General features: G+C 40.4%; 1 protein-coding gene across 3 annotated transcripts in view; it reads left to right on the top strand.

Annotated features, from left to right (window-relative positions):
- The window catches only part of WDR37 (WD repeat domain 37), a 69,861-nt gene that overhangs the window by 10,617 nt on the left and 42,194 nt on the right, over positions 1-17,050 (top strand). For all 3 annotated transcript variants that reach the window (XM_067542663.1, XM_067542664.1, XM_067542665.1), the window contains exons 3-5: positions 12,243-12,339; positions 16,002-16,097; positions 16,262-16,326. In XM_067542663.1, the coding sequence (XP_067398764.1) occupies positions 12,243-12,339; positions 16,002-16,097; positions 16,262-16,326 (258 nt within the window). The remainder of the gene's footprint in view (positions 1-12,242; positions 12,340-16,001; positions 16,098-16,261; positions 16,327-17,050) is intronic.

Genomic DNA, 17,050 nt, shown 5'->3' with positions numbered 1-17,050 from the left:
CTACAAATAAATAATAGAATGGTTTTATTTTTTGTGTTAAGAAAAATAAGCGCAGACTATGTCATGAAGAAGATCTAGTAAACCTGGAGCTGTAAGTGGGAAGATGTTAATGGGAAATCTTTACAAATTATATTGTAATTCCTTTCCATGAAATAAATGCCCTTAAGAACATCTACCTAATAAATGTGGTTAGGCTAACCGGTTTTAACAGTCAAGCCATGTTAAAAACAGGTACAAATCATTCTCAACTATAAATGATATCAGTGTGCATTTCCTTTAGGGCAGAGAATGTCAAATCCAGGATTCTTGTGTAACCTTCATTTACCTGCCCAGACCTATGGTAACAGATACAGACTTGACTCCATTTTAAATTGAAGCAAATTTGAATGCTTTAGGTAACTATTCCAATACAAGTATAGAGCTTGTAAGGAAATGGGATGGGAAGAAAGCAATGCAGTTACATTCCAAACAGTAATAATTGACTTCATATACTGGTTGATATGGATTTGGCAAAGAATACCAAACTCCTAACTGGATTGTTTAGGAGAGATGACTTTGAAATATTAAGAACAGTATATCAGAAAAAGAGGCCATGAACCTCTTTGTAGTTGAAAATCTTCAAAGAAAAAATAGGTCTAACTGTTCTAGAGTCTCTGAAAACATATCCTATCTGAGGAGAAAAGGATATATCACTTCACTTCGCTAGAGGAAAGCAAAAATTATTGTAATGAAACCTATAATGTTACTCATTTAGACTCAGTAACGAGCTTTTGCTGAGATTTGGGTTAGTGTGTAATTTACTTCTAAAGAAACCTGCACAGTGTTTAAAGTTAATCTGTATTTTTTTTTCAGCTATAAATTTCATTATATAAAACATCCATTTTTGTGTCTTATATCTTCTGAAGTACTGAGTCGGTAATGTTTTCTTTGAGACAATCTTCTTACCTTCCTTCCTGAGTTAAACAAGCAGTAACAAGATGAGATATTGGCCTAACAGAAAGGGTACATGGGGTTATTTTGGATTACTCCAGACATTGGTTAAAGCCAAACAGGACACACAAGGGCAAAGACTGAGAGGTCAAGAGCTGCTAACATTTGTACTTCTATATGGTAAATATTAATAAATTAAAGATGGATAGTTTTGTTTAATATCAAAGAATACAAACAGTTAGCAGGCTGGTAATCTAAGGGTATGTCTACAAGCAACATACCACTTGGGTTAGTGGGACTTGAGTTAGCTGACCTGTGTCAGGGAGCCCTGGGCTAATTGTGACAGTGCTATGGATGGGACTCGGGTGCTTATAAGGAGCACGTAAATACATAGACTGCATAATTAGCTCCTTTGGTGGCTGTCTCAGAGTGATTGCAGTCTGAGAAGGCTTTATACTGAACTACCATCTAATCTGAGAATTGGGCTTCTACCTCTAGGCTGAGTCACAGTGGCAGGAAAATGCCCATGTGCACCTGTTATAAGGATAATTAAGACATCAGTCTCCGGGGCTGTCAAACTATTACAATGAAAGTTTGTAATTCTTAATTTGTAAAATGCGATGTTTAGCGAAGGTGTTTTTGGTTGGTTGTTTTTTTATTTATTTTTTGTCTGCTTTGAAGTTTGACATAAAATGTAGGTGTCAGGAAAAATACACATGCACCCCCAGCCTGGTTGCTGCCAGGTGTGGAGCCATGAAGTGCATCCCCAGTGCTTAGGGTGCAGTATACTCTAGCACCTCCTGGAAATTTCTTATCCCTGCCCCTGCCACACCCTAGAGGCAGTGATAAGGGATCTCCGAGAAGTTTTGCGACTGGCTCCCATTCATCACCCTCAGTGCACGTGGCTGTGGGGAAGTTTTGGGGCTGGCTCCCACTTGAGACCCTGACAGTGCACTTAACCCGGGCACATCTGTGCACGCAGGCCTAGGTTGGGAAGGAGAGACCTGGGAACAAGCACCAGAGAGCAGAGTGGGTACAAACAGTTGCCCTGCAGGGAGTGGGAGCAGCAGAGCTCTTGGCTCACCGGGGAAGAAGGAAGGGAGGAGCACTCTCAACATCCTGGCAGCTGGGAGCCACCTCCCGCCTCTCAACATTGCTCCTTGCTCTGGGCAAGCTTGGCACATCAGCGAGGAGGAGCCAAAGCAGGAACTGTCGTGGCAGCAAGAGGAGTAGAAACAAGGAATGCGCTTGGACAGGCAGTAATGGTGCTTCTGGCTGCTGTGCTGGTTGCCTGCAGCGCTGCTCCTCTGCTGCTGGGAACTCTGGGATATGTCCGGAGGACTTCTGGGACCCAAGTCAAGCCATGACCTTGTGCACACAGGAAAGCAGTAGGACCCGGACACTGAAGTCCCATCTTAACATGGGTTTGGACCTTCCAGCTCTGCAGGGTCCCTGGGACCCTAGGTTTGAGTTCTAGGTTAGCACAATCATTGTGTGGATGCAGTGCATTGTGTGGATTAGGCTTGAGCCTGGGCCTACATTGCTGTGTATACATACCCTAAATGCAAGTGTTCCATGTTTTCCTTTTTCTTCTGCTTATATATGAGCATTTTTGTTAAATGTAAATTTTGAGCTAAGGGCCCACTGTAATTTGAGTAAAGCATTGTAATTTTAGTCAACAGTAGAGCTGTTTAAAAACAAACAAGTATCATTTCTGGAAAATGTTGAACTATTTGTTCGATGAATTAGTTGTTTCTACTACATGTAGAAATATCATATCAAATAATATGGTATTCTTATAAGCCTATTAAATAATGCTCTACTGCAGCCACTGTAAGTCATTGTTGCATTAGTTATGCTTGGGAATAGGCTTCTGTTGAAAATTCAACAAGTCAGGGCACCTGAAAATATGAACACTGCTGTTGGATTGGAACTATCATGCTTGTTCTGATGGGCTAATTGACCTTTCAGATCCTTACATCATAAATGAGCAAAAAAGCCACAAGTTTTATTTTAAATTGACTTTCACCCACTGAATTTTAGAAGTCACAGGAGCATGATCACACCATGCTCACTGCGTCGGGGTATTGTGTCCCTACTAGCCATGCTTCGGTTGAAAATCGAAGCAGTCCATCATGGGTAGCTATCCCACAATTCAGCTAGATGCAAGGCTTTTGGGAAGGTGGTTGTCCTCCCATGATGCAACGTGCTCCCTCCCCCTCCCTCCCTTTTTGTCCCAAACAAACTGACTGACACTTTTTCGCACCGTTTTTCTAAACCCTTCATGTGCACGCCATTGCCAGAGAGGCATGGAGCTCACTCAGCTCTGCACTATTGTTGAGTGTCACAAACACCTCACGACTTATCCTGCAGTAATTTCAAGGCCAAGACAGGAGCTGCAGTGCGGAAAATTGCGATGTTACTGAGGTCGCCCAGCTACAAGCCATAGAGTGAAACAGTTCCCATTTGCTGCAGGCTGTCATGTCAGTTGGTGGAGCACCAGTTCTGGTCCCAGGAAACAAGCACTGACTGGTGGGACCCCATCGTTATGAAGGTGTGAGATGATGGTCAATAGCTGCAGAACTTCCATATGTGAAAGGCCACTTTCCTTGAACTTTGCACAGAACTGTCCCCAGCCCTGAAGCGCATGAATACTTGCTTGAGACCTGCTCTGATAATGGAGAAATGAGTGGCCATCGCTTTGTGGAAGCTAGCAACCCCAGACTATCGGTCAGTTGGGAATCAATTTGGAGTTGGTAAATCCACCGTTGGAGCTGCTGTGATGCAAGTGTACCAGGTCATTTATAGACCCCTGCTAAGAAGGGTAGTGACTTTGGGAAATGTGCAGGACATAGTAGATGGGTTGCCACAATGGGGTTCCCAAACGGGGGGGGGGGGAGGGGTGATAGATGGCACGCATATCCCTATCTTAGCACTGGACCACCTTGCCATAGAGTACATAAACCAGAAGGGATACTTCTCAATGGTGTTTCAAGTCCTTGTGGATCACAGGGGATGTGTTACTGACATCAGTGTGGAGTGGTCTGGAAAGGTGCATGACACGTGCATCTTTAGGAACTCAAGTCTGTTCAGAAAGATGCAGGGAGGCACTTGCTTCCCTGAGCAGAAAATAAATATTGTCGATGTTGAAATGCTAATAGCGATCCTGGGGGATCCTGCCTACCCTTTGATCCCCTGGCTAATGAAGCCATACACTAGGCACTTGGACAGCGAGAAGGAGCATTTCAATAATAGGCTTAGCAAGTGCCGAATGGTGGTAGAATATGCCTTTGGCTGCTTAAAGGCAAGATGGCGCAGCTTGCTCACTAGGTTAGATCTCAGTGAATGCAACTTCTCAACTGTTATCTTTGTCTGCTGAATGCTCAGTAATGTTTGTGAAACAAAGGGGGTAAAGTTCCCCTCAAGGTTGGGTTGTGGAGACTGATAGACTGGCCACTAATTTTGAGCAGCCAGATTGCAGTGCTATGCTAAGAGCCAACTGTGAAGAGCTGCACCTCAGGGAAGCATTGAAAACCCGTTTTTGGAATGAACCGCAGTAATGTACATCTGTCAGTGCTGTGCCTTCCCTTCCCATCCCCCACCCTCACATCATTGGCCCTCTCCCCTTCTTTTCCTGCCAGCAATCCCAAGCTCTCAATGAATAAAGAGAAATGTTTTTTTTAAAGCAGTACAATTTTATTCATGACCCGTTTGAGTGGGGGGAAAGGAAGATAATTTAACATTCTCATAAGGCTGCTTGGCAATCCAGAGTGAAGTGTGATTGTGCAAACAGCAAAGCTCACACATAGCCAGTTCGTGAAGGGGCTATTTCTTTTTTCTGCTTTCCTCTACCGTTGTGGAGAGGAGCACATACTATACCCTGCTCAACCTCCTCTTAGAGCACTTGGGTGTGGGGACTGGTAAGAAAGTGCTTGTTGGTTGAGTGTTTTGGAGGGGCTGCAGAGGGAGTCTGTTCTGCTGCTGCTCTTTCTGGAGCTCTACCAGACACCTCAGCATGTCAGACTGATCCCTCATAATGCACAACATCTCCTGTTGTGTTGCACTCTCCTGCTTCTGTGCTGATTTTCTGTGTTCCATGTCCATGTTTAGTTTTTCTGACAAGGACAGTCCTCCAAGCTCTAAGCTCTGTCAGCAGCTGAGGAGGTGTTCATTAATTCATTGAACATGTCATCCTGAGTTGTCTTGATTTTTGTCCCCCCACTTCCTCATTTGGGAAAGGCACTCTGCGGGAGTACAAGATAGCGTGAAGGCCGAGGTGTCCACTGTAAGGCAAGCAAAGCACAAAGCTGCCAATGTTAGCTGACCCCATGGACTTAAAGAAACGTTGCAATGTAAAAAGAACTCCCTTTCATATTCACAAGGCAAAGTCAGACCTGCATACCACGTTATCTGTTGCAAGGGTCGGAATGGCGTTCCAGACATGGTAAGTAAGGGGCCTTTGCATCCATTACAGAGAAGTCTGTATAGCACTAAATTCCCCAGTCCACACATAATCAAGGAGAAGGATCATTGGGCTCCCCTTTACGATCCCAAACACTGGTTTGGGAGGAGGTGGTAAAAGGATTGGAGGAGGGTGTGGGTGAAGTGTTGCTGGAGGGGAAAAAAGGGGGGGCACCAGTTCCCAGATCCATGACGCCCATGCCAACAATATCATGGCTAGGAATTGTCTGTGTAGGGGTCCAGGGACACGGTCCATGGCAGGGGAATAACACGCAGTGACTATAGTGGTCGGGTACTGTAAACTTGTGCCATCTTCCCTAGGTGACCATGTGTAATATCAGTCTCCTGAGGGTAACACAGGCAGAAAGGGAAGATTTCCTGCAAGCATTGGGGTACAGGGCTGGCCCTTATGCTGCTATGCTGTGTTCCAGAATGATGCCAGCTCATTTAATAGCAGAATGGCAGGGAAAAGTGTCCAAATGTGGTGGAAGAAATAAGGCTGCCCTCCCCAAAGGATTGCAGAGTATCTACATGAAAGTTTCCTGGAGATATCAATGGAAGGTTCTCTGAGCATCCCTGTGCACATAAATAGTCTGTTCATGGGGTAACCCACTGCTGAAGGTTACCAACCTCCAGGAAGCCCATCCCCATAAAAACACAAACTCCTTTTTTCCCAAAAATAAGAAGCTGGACTAGGGACATAACCACAGAAATGCGATTGCTATACACACTCACCCAGATGTGCCTTCCCCAGCATCTTGGTCTATAATGCTGTCCTATGCCCAGCTGTGCTGCTCTGGGGTAACCAACAGGTTCTGGCTCTCAGGAAGAATGGTTATCCTGCTCTCCTGCCCCCTGTTCTCATCCTCTTCCTCCTCATCCAGAGTCATCGTCATTTATCCTGGACTGGTATTCTTCAGAGGTATGGTGGCACAGTCGTGGGGTCACCGCTGAGAATCGCATGCAGTTCCACGTAAAAGCGGCATGTCTTCGGTGACGAACCAGAATGACTGTTTGCCTCCCTAGTTTTCTGATATGCCTGCTTCAATTATTTGATTTTAAGACAGTACTGCTGCACGGCCCTGTTGTGGCCCTTCTCCACCATACCACATGATATCTTCTTGTAGATATCTAAATTTCTTTTGCTGGCTTGGAGTTGAGCCAGAACAGACTCTTCGCCCCACAGACCGATGAGATCCAAGACCTCTGTTCGAATCCAGGCTGGAACGTGTTTGGGGCGCCAAGAGCAGTTCAGCTACAAAGCTCTCTCCACTCTGAACAAACAGGAAATGGGAATTCAAAATTTCCTGGGGCTTGAGGGGAGGAGCTTGTTTACTATTTCTTGTTTACATGGCCATGGTGTAGCAGGATGTGAATGTCCAGAGCGGTCACAACAGAGTGTTATGGGATACCTCCCAGAGCCCAGTGACGTTGATTTACTTTGTGCTCTGCCTACGCTGATGTTCGTTCGACCCATATAATTTGACTTCAGCTCTATGCTGCTTGCGGAGGTGTTTTTATGAAGTCAAATTTTACCGTGATTTAGGTCGGTGGAAATGACATGCCAGTGGAGATGCATACTTTAGGTGGTCGACATAAGCCGTGTTAAGTCAACCTCCATTGTCAGTGTAGACCAGGCCTTAGTCCTTCATACAAGTAGTTTAGCAAGTGGTTCTGCATGCTATAGAGCATGCACACTGAGTAATTGCTTTTCTGTTTAAACTTGTCATTGGATATGTATTACTAATTAGCCAACATAGAATTAACAATCTAGTTTACCCATAACTTTTTTTTACTGAGACAGCAATTGTTAATGAAATTTTCCTTGATGTGAATTGAAAGGAGAATTTCTGTTTCTAATTCTGACACAAATGTTGATTATATAGCTTATCAAAGCAGTTATGGCATTTTAAGAATGTGACTTTGTTCAGTCAAGTGAAGTAGAAAAATCTTGTTACGAAGCCGAAGAAAATCGTATGTCTTGAAATATTGTATTATGGACCTGTAACAAGTCCCTGTTTTTCTTTAGTCACTTCCCTAATTGTCTCTCTTGAGCTCATACAGTTAGTGCCCTTTTCAAAGGAGAAAATTCACTCATAGGTGGAACTGTTCAATAGGCTCATAACACAAAAATTCCAAACAATTTTGACCTAGAGAACCAGAGTAATTCATTCAGATCTGTGCAGACATTAGCTTTATCCAGAGTATAATACAGCACCAGTATAATGCAAACTTCAAAAAGGTATTTTCTTTCTTTAGTTGTAGGCTCCTGGTAGACATGCTAAACTCTGCTGACAAGCACATATGCATGACACTGTCTAATGGCTGGTCTACATACAAACTTTTAACTAAATCTGTTTCAGAAAACAAATTGTTGTTCTAGATAGACGCTACGTGGATACTTATTTCAGAATAAAGTGGTTATTTTTAGCTAACTTGTGCTAATGATAACTCAATTGACTTTAATTCACATCTTTTGTTTCAGTGTAAGTTTGTTTGTAGACCAGACTTGATTAATTTGTCTCCCTTCTTTAATAGTTATTCTTCTCTACCCCCAGTCCTGTCTTGTCATCAGTTGTGCTAGGCCATTCAGGTTTTTTTTTTGTAAAAAAACAGAAGTAGTTTTTGAGACTAGATGTTGATTAAAGGTGGCGTGTATATTGGGTCATCTAGTCAATCCCCTTGGTATCCTGATAAGATGAATTTTATATTTATTTTATAATTCTCAATACTGGTAACTTGTTCCGTTGCTGAAGTTTAGTTTTCCTCCCTAATTTCTAACCTAATTTTCCTTTCTGCAATTTGTGTCCAGTGTTACTTGCTTTGTCCTCAGTGATTGCTGAGTCTAGTGACTTCATTTCCTGGTTGCGTTCGCTTCCCCACCCAGTGAAGTAAGCTGTTGTTGTTTCTGGAGGAGCCTTTTATCCTCAGCCTAAGCACTTATAACGAAAAGTTTTCTGTTTACCGGCTTTTGAAGCTGCTGACAATGCAGCCTGTTGGTAGTGTCTTTTCCCTTCCAGTAGCTAGCTCCTGGCCTAAATTTTAGAGTGCTCCTATTCTGTTGATAGCTTCACAACAAAAATTGGGACTACACGCACTTGCTTTTGTTGCCTGGCTCTGATTTCCTTGTGCCTGAGACAGTTTGCACAGTATGCTCTTTATAGATGCCTAAACAAGGAAATAGAGGCAAAGGCTTGAAATTTAAATGATTAAAAAGTTTGGATTTTGCTTCTTCGCTTTTCTTTTTATAAAATGTTTTGTGGTGCGTCCCATTTTGAAGCTTGCAAATTGAAATGAGTCTGGAAGCTAGCTAATGTTCTCATTGTAATTGTGGCTACATATTGTATACCTTAACCTAAACTTATCCCGACGTACACAGCATAGACCTGTAGGTGAGTTAATGTTAGTTAGTTTATTTTCAGTTTTCAGCCTTAACATTGCATTAACATAGGTTTGTGTGGATTTAAGAGACACTTTCTCTTTGTGGTCTCTGTCCTTCATCCTGTTTATAACATGTCTTGCTAGTTTCCATTTTTCCAGAGAGATCACCATTTGGACTGTCTTACAAATGTATCTTTGGAGAAACTAAGTTTGCTCACCTTTTGCTGGCTATGGGAACACAGTCAGGCAGGCCTTCATGGTTTAAATGGCTCAGAGCTTTGAGCGATGCAAATTATTTCCGATTTGTGTAAAGCACCCACAGGGATTACTAAATTGGCTGCTTTATATCTTGTGTACAGTAATTCTCACTTCAGTGGAAACTTCTCTAAAATAAAACATACATTTTCTGTTGCCAGTTGTAACAGACAATTAATAGCTAACCATCAGTATTGTGAAATATCAACAGAATAAAGGAAAGAAAAATGCCTCAACCATAGTGCAAGGATGCTTTACAGTTAGAGGCATAATTATACAATTTTGCCCCAATTATGCAATTATTTGATTCTAGATAACTGATTTGCATAATCACTGTGTATAGCTGTTTTTTCTCTATTCTGACTATTTATAATCCTCCTTCTTTAGTAGGCTTTTGGATTTAACAGTTCTAAGTAGTTTGTCCTCAATAGGCAGGTGCTTCAGCTTCACTCCATCTAAAGAGATTCCAGCATGTATGGGAGGAGATTAAAACAAAAACGTCCTGTAAAACTGATGAGAGTAAAATGCTGTCTTTTAAAGAAGCTAAACCCTTTTGACTCATTGCCTACTTCCTTTTGTTTTTCTCTCAATCCTCTTAACAAAGCAGCCAAAGTGCTTGATAGCAGAATTATTTGTATTATGAAAAGCACCTAGAAATTCTACTGCTCAAACAGTGTGTGAGAAAATTGCTTGTCAGTCCCAAAGACATTACTTTCTAAATACATAAGACATAGAGTGGGAGAGAAGTATTATGTATCCCCATATTGCAGTTGAGCAATTGAAAAAACAAGAGATTTGCCCAAGGTTATTACAGGAATTCTGTGGCAGAGCTTAGAATTAAACCTAGATCATCTAAGTCCCTGTCCAGTTCTTTTACCACAAGAACATCCTTCCTCTCTTGAATAGCTGTCATATTTGTGTACACCAGGGAGAATCCCAGCTCATATATTTGAATTCAGTTCTAAACACAGTGTAAGCGAATATGTTGCATTTACTGTGGAGAGAAGAGCCTTGATGATCACTAAGGAGGGAAGGAGGTATATTAGAAATAATGAGATGAAAGGAGAGAAGTGATGGGTGGCCAGAATAGCTACCTGTTCAAAGTGAATGTATTTCGAAGAAGTTTCACAACCCATTTTGTTTTGTATGTATTTAATTTGTTTCGTTTATTACAGTCGGAGAGTACTTCTTGTTTGAGGTATTAACCATGTCTTAGGCTAATAAACTCTTCAACTTCTGTATTCATTTTGCTTACTTTCAGGGTACAGCTACTTCATAAACTGGAAACCCCTTGAAGTTATAATATACACACATTTTTAACTTATGGAACCATTTACACAGGAAGAAACAAGCAGTATCTTGATATAAATTGCCCTTTAGCAGAAAATAAAAATACATTAACCCAGCAGATTTGATATTTGTCCTTTACAGGCAAAACAGCACAAAAATGAAACCATTATTACTCTATTATTATGTGTAAAAACAGTCCAAGAGTTTTCTTGCTTGTCTTATATTTGAAATACCAGTTTTTAGTTTTCCTTTCTACTGGAGAATGGAAGAACTGCTGAGATTGACTTCTTAAGAGATTGAAATTGGTGCTGGAGTTTCCCTTTACTAATGGGAGGTTTAGTCAAATTGTTTGTAGCTTTGAGTTGTTTGTTGAAACCTGTTTAAGTGAAGACTCCAGATAACTAAGTGAAAACATTCTTTCTGAAGGATTAAACATTTCCACTTCAGTTTAGATCTGAAACTACACTTAGGTTTCAGTGCCATTCACGCTTGTGAGACTTATGGTTTTTGCTGAAAGTTTTCTTACCTTGGTTAACATGGATAAGTTTTGGGAGAAGTTTGGTTTTTTCCTTTTATAAAATAGGGATTTGAATTAAGAGTGTTGAGAAGGCATTAAGGTAGCATAGAACAATATGAAAGGAGCCGTGGGACAGCAGGCTTGAACAGAGTGAAGATAGTGAGAGGAAAAGTAGGAAGAAATGAGCAGGGAGGAAGGTGGGGTTGGGGGGGATAGCTGTGCAAAATCTTGAAGCTAAGAGAGAAATGTTGATTTAGAAACTGAAAGGAGACTAGTGGATAGCTTGAGAGGGAGTGGTGTTAGACAGCCAGTGGAAAAGAAGATTTTAGGTAAGGTGTTTTGGATAAACTTGAGCAGAGGAAGAAGCGGCTGCAGTAATCGATGTAGGAAGCAAGCATTTTAGTCATGGAGGTCTAAATAATTGAGATTTTGAGATGTAGGGAAATCAGACATGACTTGCTTACAGCCTGTATGTGTGGGGAAGAGAGAGATGAATAGAGTCACAAGTTGAAATCTTGGGTAATTGTGGGGTTGGTGATACCATAGGCTATAGAAAAGAGAGATGAGAGAGAGAAGAAAATGTAGTCTGGTTTTCAACTACATTGTATTTGGGCTGGTGCAGAAACATTAGGTGCAAGTTTGGCTCTACTGCTGTCCCCTTTCTTTCAGTTCAATTTGAAAGTTTATCTTGGACAAAGAAAATAAACTCCTTTCTGTTCAGTTTAATTACCAGTTTTCCAGTTATCACAATCCTGCATTGTTCAGAGTGCAATCATTGCTGGAGAATATTTTGTTAAAAGCAAACTTTCCATTGGAATTTAAATAAAAAATCTCATGCAACCATGAGGGTGTGAGTTGACAGCAGTTGAATTTCCAAGATTCCAAGAAGTCTTGGGGTTTCAACCTTGACCACTAAGTGACTCTTCAGACTTATAATTATTACAGCTAGAATTACTTGAAGAATTTCATGTTTTTACTTTTGCCTATGTATCTGCTGCTAAAAATGCAATAAGAAATTAAAATATAGTGTGTTGTAAGTTATAGAACTTCATAAGTATTGAATAGCTTTTTTTAAGCAATCAAAATACCAGTTAATCTCAGGACACACAATAAAGTATCATATTTTGTATTACTCTGCAGTATCAAACTAAATGAAAATATAAGCATGCTACAGTAGAAAAATAATTTAAATGTGTTACTCTGATATTTTGCATTCCAAACTTGCTACTCTGCTAACAAACTAATATTCAGAAATGATTTTCTTTATTAAAACAAATGCCTTTGGTCCTCAGCAACCCAACTTTCATATTAAATCATAACTTCAATATTTATAGAATTAAATGCTGATAATTTTTTAAAAAGTAAATTAAAAACTTGGTATCAGTGTTAACGTTTTTTTCCCCTTTAGGATACTAAACTTCCTTCATCTGTTCGGAATACGCTTCTGGAACTTTTTGGACAAATAGAACGAGAGTTTGAAAACCTTTATATTGAAAATTTGGAATGTGAGTATGGTTTTCTTACAACTTGAAAACAACTATGGGGAATTAGATTATAGTAGGATTCATTGTGGTAGTAAAATACTCTATGCTAGAAAGTAAGATATATTTATTTAGGACATTCATTGTGAAGGATTTACAAACAGCTCAAAATGCTTTAGAAACATATCCCTGAATTAGTCTGCCCCTTTTCTGAAAAGGTGCCTTGGGATCTTTTCCACAAGGAGTTAAAACTCCTGTTGTGTCTTACTTGAAAGAGAGAACGTTGGAGCATTATGCTCCTTAGCACCACACTGGAGAACTGGTTCATTATTGACTCAAAGGGAAGCCAACTGTCTCAGGTATCAGTACAGTTTCCTGCATGACCCAGGTGTTCTTGGAGGTGTCCAATCAGGGTATTAATTGGACCTAATCCTGATAGGTTGTGAGATCAAATGGGATTACAGTTCAAATTATTATGTCTACAAGCTATTATTAATGTATCCCACACCAACAAAAAATAGAGACTTCACAATGCATATATTAGCATTATACGATACTTAGTTTCCTGATTAGTTAGTATATTACATACAAAAAATCATTAAAAGAACATTGTTGCAAAGTCAAGCACTCAAAAGTTGGGGAAATGCCTGGGGTCCTGTTGGAAAAAAGTGTGTGATCATATAATTTGACTGCATCATAATGCATATGCACGGGCTCAAATTAAGGTTGCATATAGCAAACCTTAATTTTGACATTTCTTAACTTTTGAGTGCTTGACTGTACAGCCTTAAAGTTCTTTGAACATGTTGTGTGTAGTATCTTAAGATTTTTAAAAAGCAAACTGGGAAAAAAAATCTGTCATGTGGCATCTAGTAGACACCCACCTTATTCCTTAGCAGGGTTGGAACCTTTAGATGCACCATACGCATCTTTCTCATTTGGAGTAACTGATAGCAATAATAGATTGCCATCTTCTGTGGACCAGCACAGGGAAAATGGGACTTTTTGTCAGTGGGTTTTCCAGGTATTTGCTGACAACAGAGGAGTGATAAGACTAGGGTGTCTTGAGTTCCGTTCCAGACTCTGGAGGGGAATGTGGCCTCTCCTCTTTTTCTTTCAATATGACCCCTTCTGTTCCATTCCCGCTACTCCAATGCGTCCTTGTTGTAGTTTTCTCTTTTCTACCCATGGCTCCTTGTCTCAGTTCTGTTCTGCTCATCTAATTAGTACCTCTGTCCACTCCTCAGGCTTCTCATCTCAATCCCAATCTCCTTGCCCAGTCATTCCCAGCTCCTTGTGCCCAGCCAGTTCCAGTTCCTTCTCCTGACTTCTTATCTGATCTCTGTCCCCACCTAAGGCTACCACGATGTCCCCTCAAATTCCCCATCCTCTCTAGCTCCCCATTCCAATATCCCTCCCAAAGCTCACTGTTTGTTCTCAGTCCCCTCTTCATGCCTGCACTTTGTCACAATCTCTTTGCCCAGGCTCTCTCCCCAGTTCCTCATTTGATCTGTCTCTGCTGCCACCTTGTGGCTCCCAGCCCTAGTCTCCTCCCCAGCTAGTCCCTCCTCCCTTTCACACTGAGCTCCTTGTGCCAAAACTACTGAGTCAACAGGTCTGCTGTTGTCCCCCCATACACTCAAATCAACCATCTTCCTCCTCCATGTTACCTGAGCTCAGCAGGGTGGTCAATGAGAGCACAGGGAAGAGTGTCCCTGATCTCAGTTTAGGTGCCCAGATTGGGCCCTCACTGCAGAAAGGATGTAGACAAATTGGAGAGAGTCCCGCAGAGGGCAACAAAAATGATTAGGGGGCTGGAGCACATGACTTATGAAGCGAAGCTGAGGGAACTAGGCTTGTTTAGTCTGCAGAAGAGAAGAGAGGTGGGATTTGATAGCAGCCTTTATAACTACTTGAAAGGAGGTTCCAGGGAGGATGGAGCTAGGCTGTTCTCAGTGGTAGTAGATAAAGGAACTAGGAGCAACTGTTTCAAGTTGCAGTGAGGGAGGTCTAAATTGTATATTAGGAAAAGCTTTTTCACTGGGAGAATGGTGGAATCTCCATCCTTACAGATTTTTAAGCTGTGGCTTGACAAAGCCCTGACTGGGATGATTTAGCTGAAGTTAGTTCTGCTTTGAGCAGGGGGTTGGACTAGATGACCTCCTGGGATGCCTTCCAATCCTAATCTTCTATAATTCAATGTCTGGCACAGCCTGCAAGCAGTCAAGAGCTGTAGTTTCAGGGAAAGTCCTGCTCAGTTAGGGTGACAAGATAGCAAGTGTGAAAAATCAGGATGGGGGGTAGGGAATAATAGGCACGGATATAAGAAAAAGCCCCAAATATCGGGACTGTCCCTATCAAATCTGGACATCTGGTCACCGTATGCTCAGTTCTAGGCTGGAGACTGGCCACTGTGGATGGAATCTTCAGGGAATTTAGCTGCTCAGATCTAGGTTTCTACTGAGCATGTGCAAATTGCAATTTTTTTAAATGCCTGTTATTTGGCCACATGGATGGATTTTCATAAACAAGATGCTGTACATCCGTGACACAAAGGCCGCCCTGTCAAGTTTCAAGTCTCTGCTCCAAAACATCGAGTTGTTAAGAACTTTTCAGTGAAAAAAGTTCTTAGATTTGAACTGGGGCAAAACATATTTTTCCTTGGCTTTGTTTTCTGAAATGGCTGAAATATTTTGGCTGAAATTTTCCAATAAAATTTAGCCTAAGGCAGGCATCAGGCATAGAAAACTTCAGTCAAGCAATTTAAAAGTTAGGCAAAGTTATAAACATAGGGTTTTATCATGGGAAATATTGATTAACCTTAACTAGTAGTGCTACCAGCCCTGCTATAATAATTTGTATAATACAAATGGTGAGTCAGGGTAATTTAGAGAAGTAATGGTAAAAGTATATTGTGCAATGCCGTATGCACACATTTTCAGAGGTGATGTTGAGTCTCATGCATATTGTGAGCATAGTTTTTTATGCTAATTTGCAAAAAACTTTTTGCTTACAATAAATGTTTACCGAACACTTGAATGAAACATGTTAAATTATAGTACAAACATCAAATTCTTTTAAAAATAAGTTAATCCTATTTAAGATATTTTTAGGAATAAAATCAGTGTTCTTGTTTAACTTACTAGCTTTAATGTGCTGTTGCCCTGCTGTAGCTTTTTGATTTCCAGCAATTCACTGACTTCAATGGAATAGCATACAAAAGGAAAAACTCAGCTTTATAACTTAATAGAACCTAGAAATGACTTGCTAATTGTGGGTGAAATAACTGATATGAGGCCCCAAAGACCTCCAGAATTCATTTCCAGAATTTTCATTTTTTGAGTGGAGTTAGTTAGATGCAAGGGTTCTCAACATACTACAGATAATGTCCTGTTAATAATCAGTCACTTCTGCTGCTGGCAAACAGGAATGAGAATGGATAAGACTATCTGGCACTGTTTCCTTGTAATCTGGGTCAAGGTTTATCTCTGATTGGTAAATTCAGCATGAAACTTGAAGTCTTTGTTTAGAATACGCAAACTGCTTTTATAAGATTATAATAAACTACTCTTGTTACTCATAACAAAATAGTTGACTTAATACCACAAAATTCTTTAGAAGTACAATATTTTAATGATGTGCTTTTAATTGTTTTTGTATTAACTTTATTTTTTTGCTATCGTTAGTACGTCGAGAGATCGATACACTTAATGAACGCTTAGCAGTTGAAGGACAAACAGTTGACGGAGCTGAACTGAGCAAAGGACAACTGAAAACAAAAGGTAAGATAAATATTAACAAATATTAAGTTTTCTTTAGTTTGCTTTTTCTACAGTTAGCGGAACAAAATTTACACTTTAAAAGGAATTGATACCATTGCACAAATACGTTAACACACACACCTCTTATCTGAAATATCTTCCTTTGAATTTATTTGTCTCAACAGCCAGTCATAGTACCAGTCAGCTTTCACAGAAATTGAAGACCACTTACAAAGCATCTACCAGCAAGGTATGAGACAAATTAAACCTCTCCTTAACAGTCATATGTACATATGAGACTAGCGTGGCTGTTTTTAAGTTATAATGTATTGTGTGTTAACGGTGTAGTTCCAACTCTAAATAAACATGCCTAGTAAAGAATAGTATCTGTATCTTGGATTCAGCAATTATCCCTCACTTCAGAAGTGCTATACTAAACTTCTGTAAAATATAATTATTTTTAAGAAGGCTAATAGAAATTGGAGTATGGGGGAAGGGATTTTATTGTAGTGTAAACTACAAAAGTTATTGTATTTTCATGTTAACAATATAAAACTAAGTTAACAGTTATATTTTGACTGAGGACTTTTTTGGGAATGACCTATAATACTATCTTTAGAAGGCCGTTCAGTTGCATTGGTTTAAACTGGTTGATGGTCTGTGTAAAGTGGTTTTGAGCTTTGTCTAATCACAGGATGTCTATTTCTTGACCTTCAAATATAAGATAATGGAGAGACTCCCATCCTCTGCATCATGCTCCTTGCCAATTGGCAGTGCAAAGGGGATGCCTAGCTATCAGCATAGTTGCAACACTATACTCATTTATTTCCCTACTTTGACATTTCTCTCCTTTTTTGATCTGTTATTTTTCTGCATTTTGTGGTCTTGTCTATCTTGTATTTTTTTATTCCCCTCTCTTCTCCCTCCCATTCCCACATCACAAGGTGTCTACATATTGCTTTCTTTGTTTAGTG

The sequence above is a fragment of the Emydura macquarii genome, unplaced genomic scaffold (assembly GCF_026122565.2).
Source record: "Emydura macquarii macquarii isolate MOO-44397 ecotype Brisbane River unplaced genomic scaffold, CSIRO-AGI_Emac_v2 contig_719, whole genome shotgun sequence".
In the NCBI taxonomy this organism is placed as follows: Eukaryota; Metazoa; Chordata; order Testudines; family Chelidae; genus Emydura; species Emydura macquarii.
The sequence above is the reverse complement of the archived record's forward strand: the minus strand, read 5'-3'. Positions and strand labels throughout refer to the sequence as shown.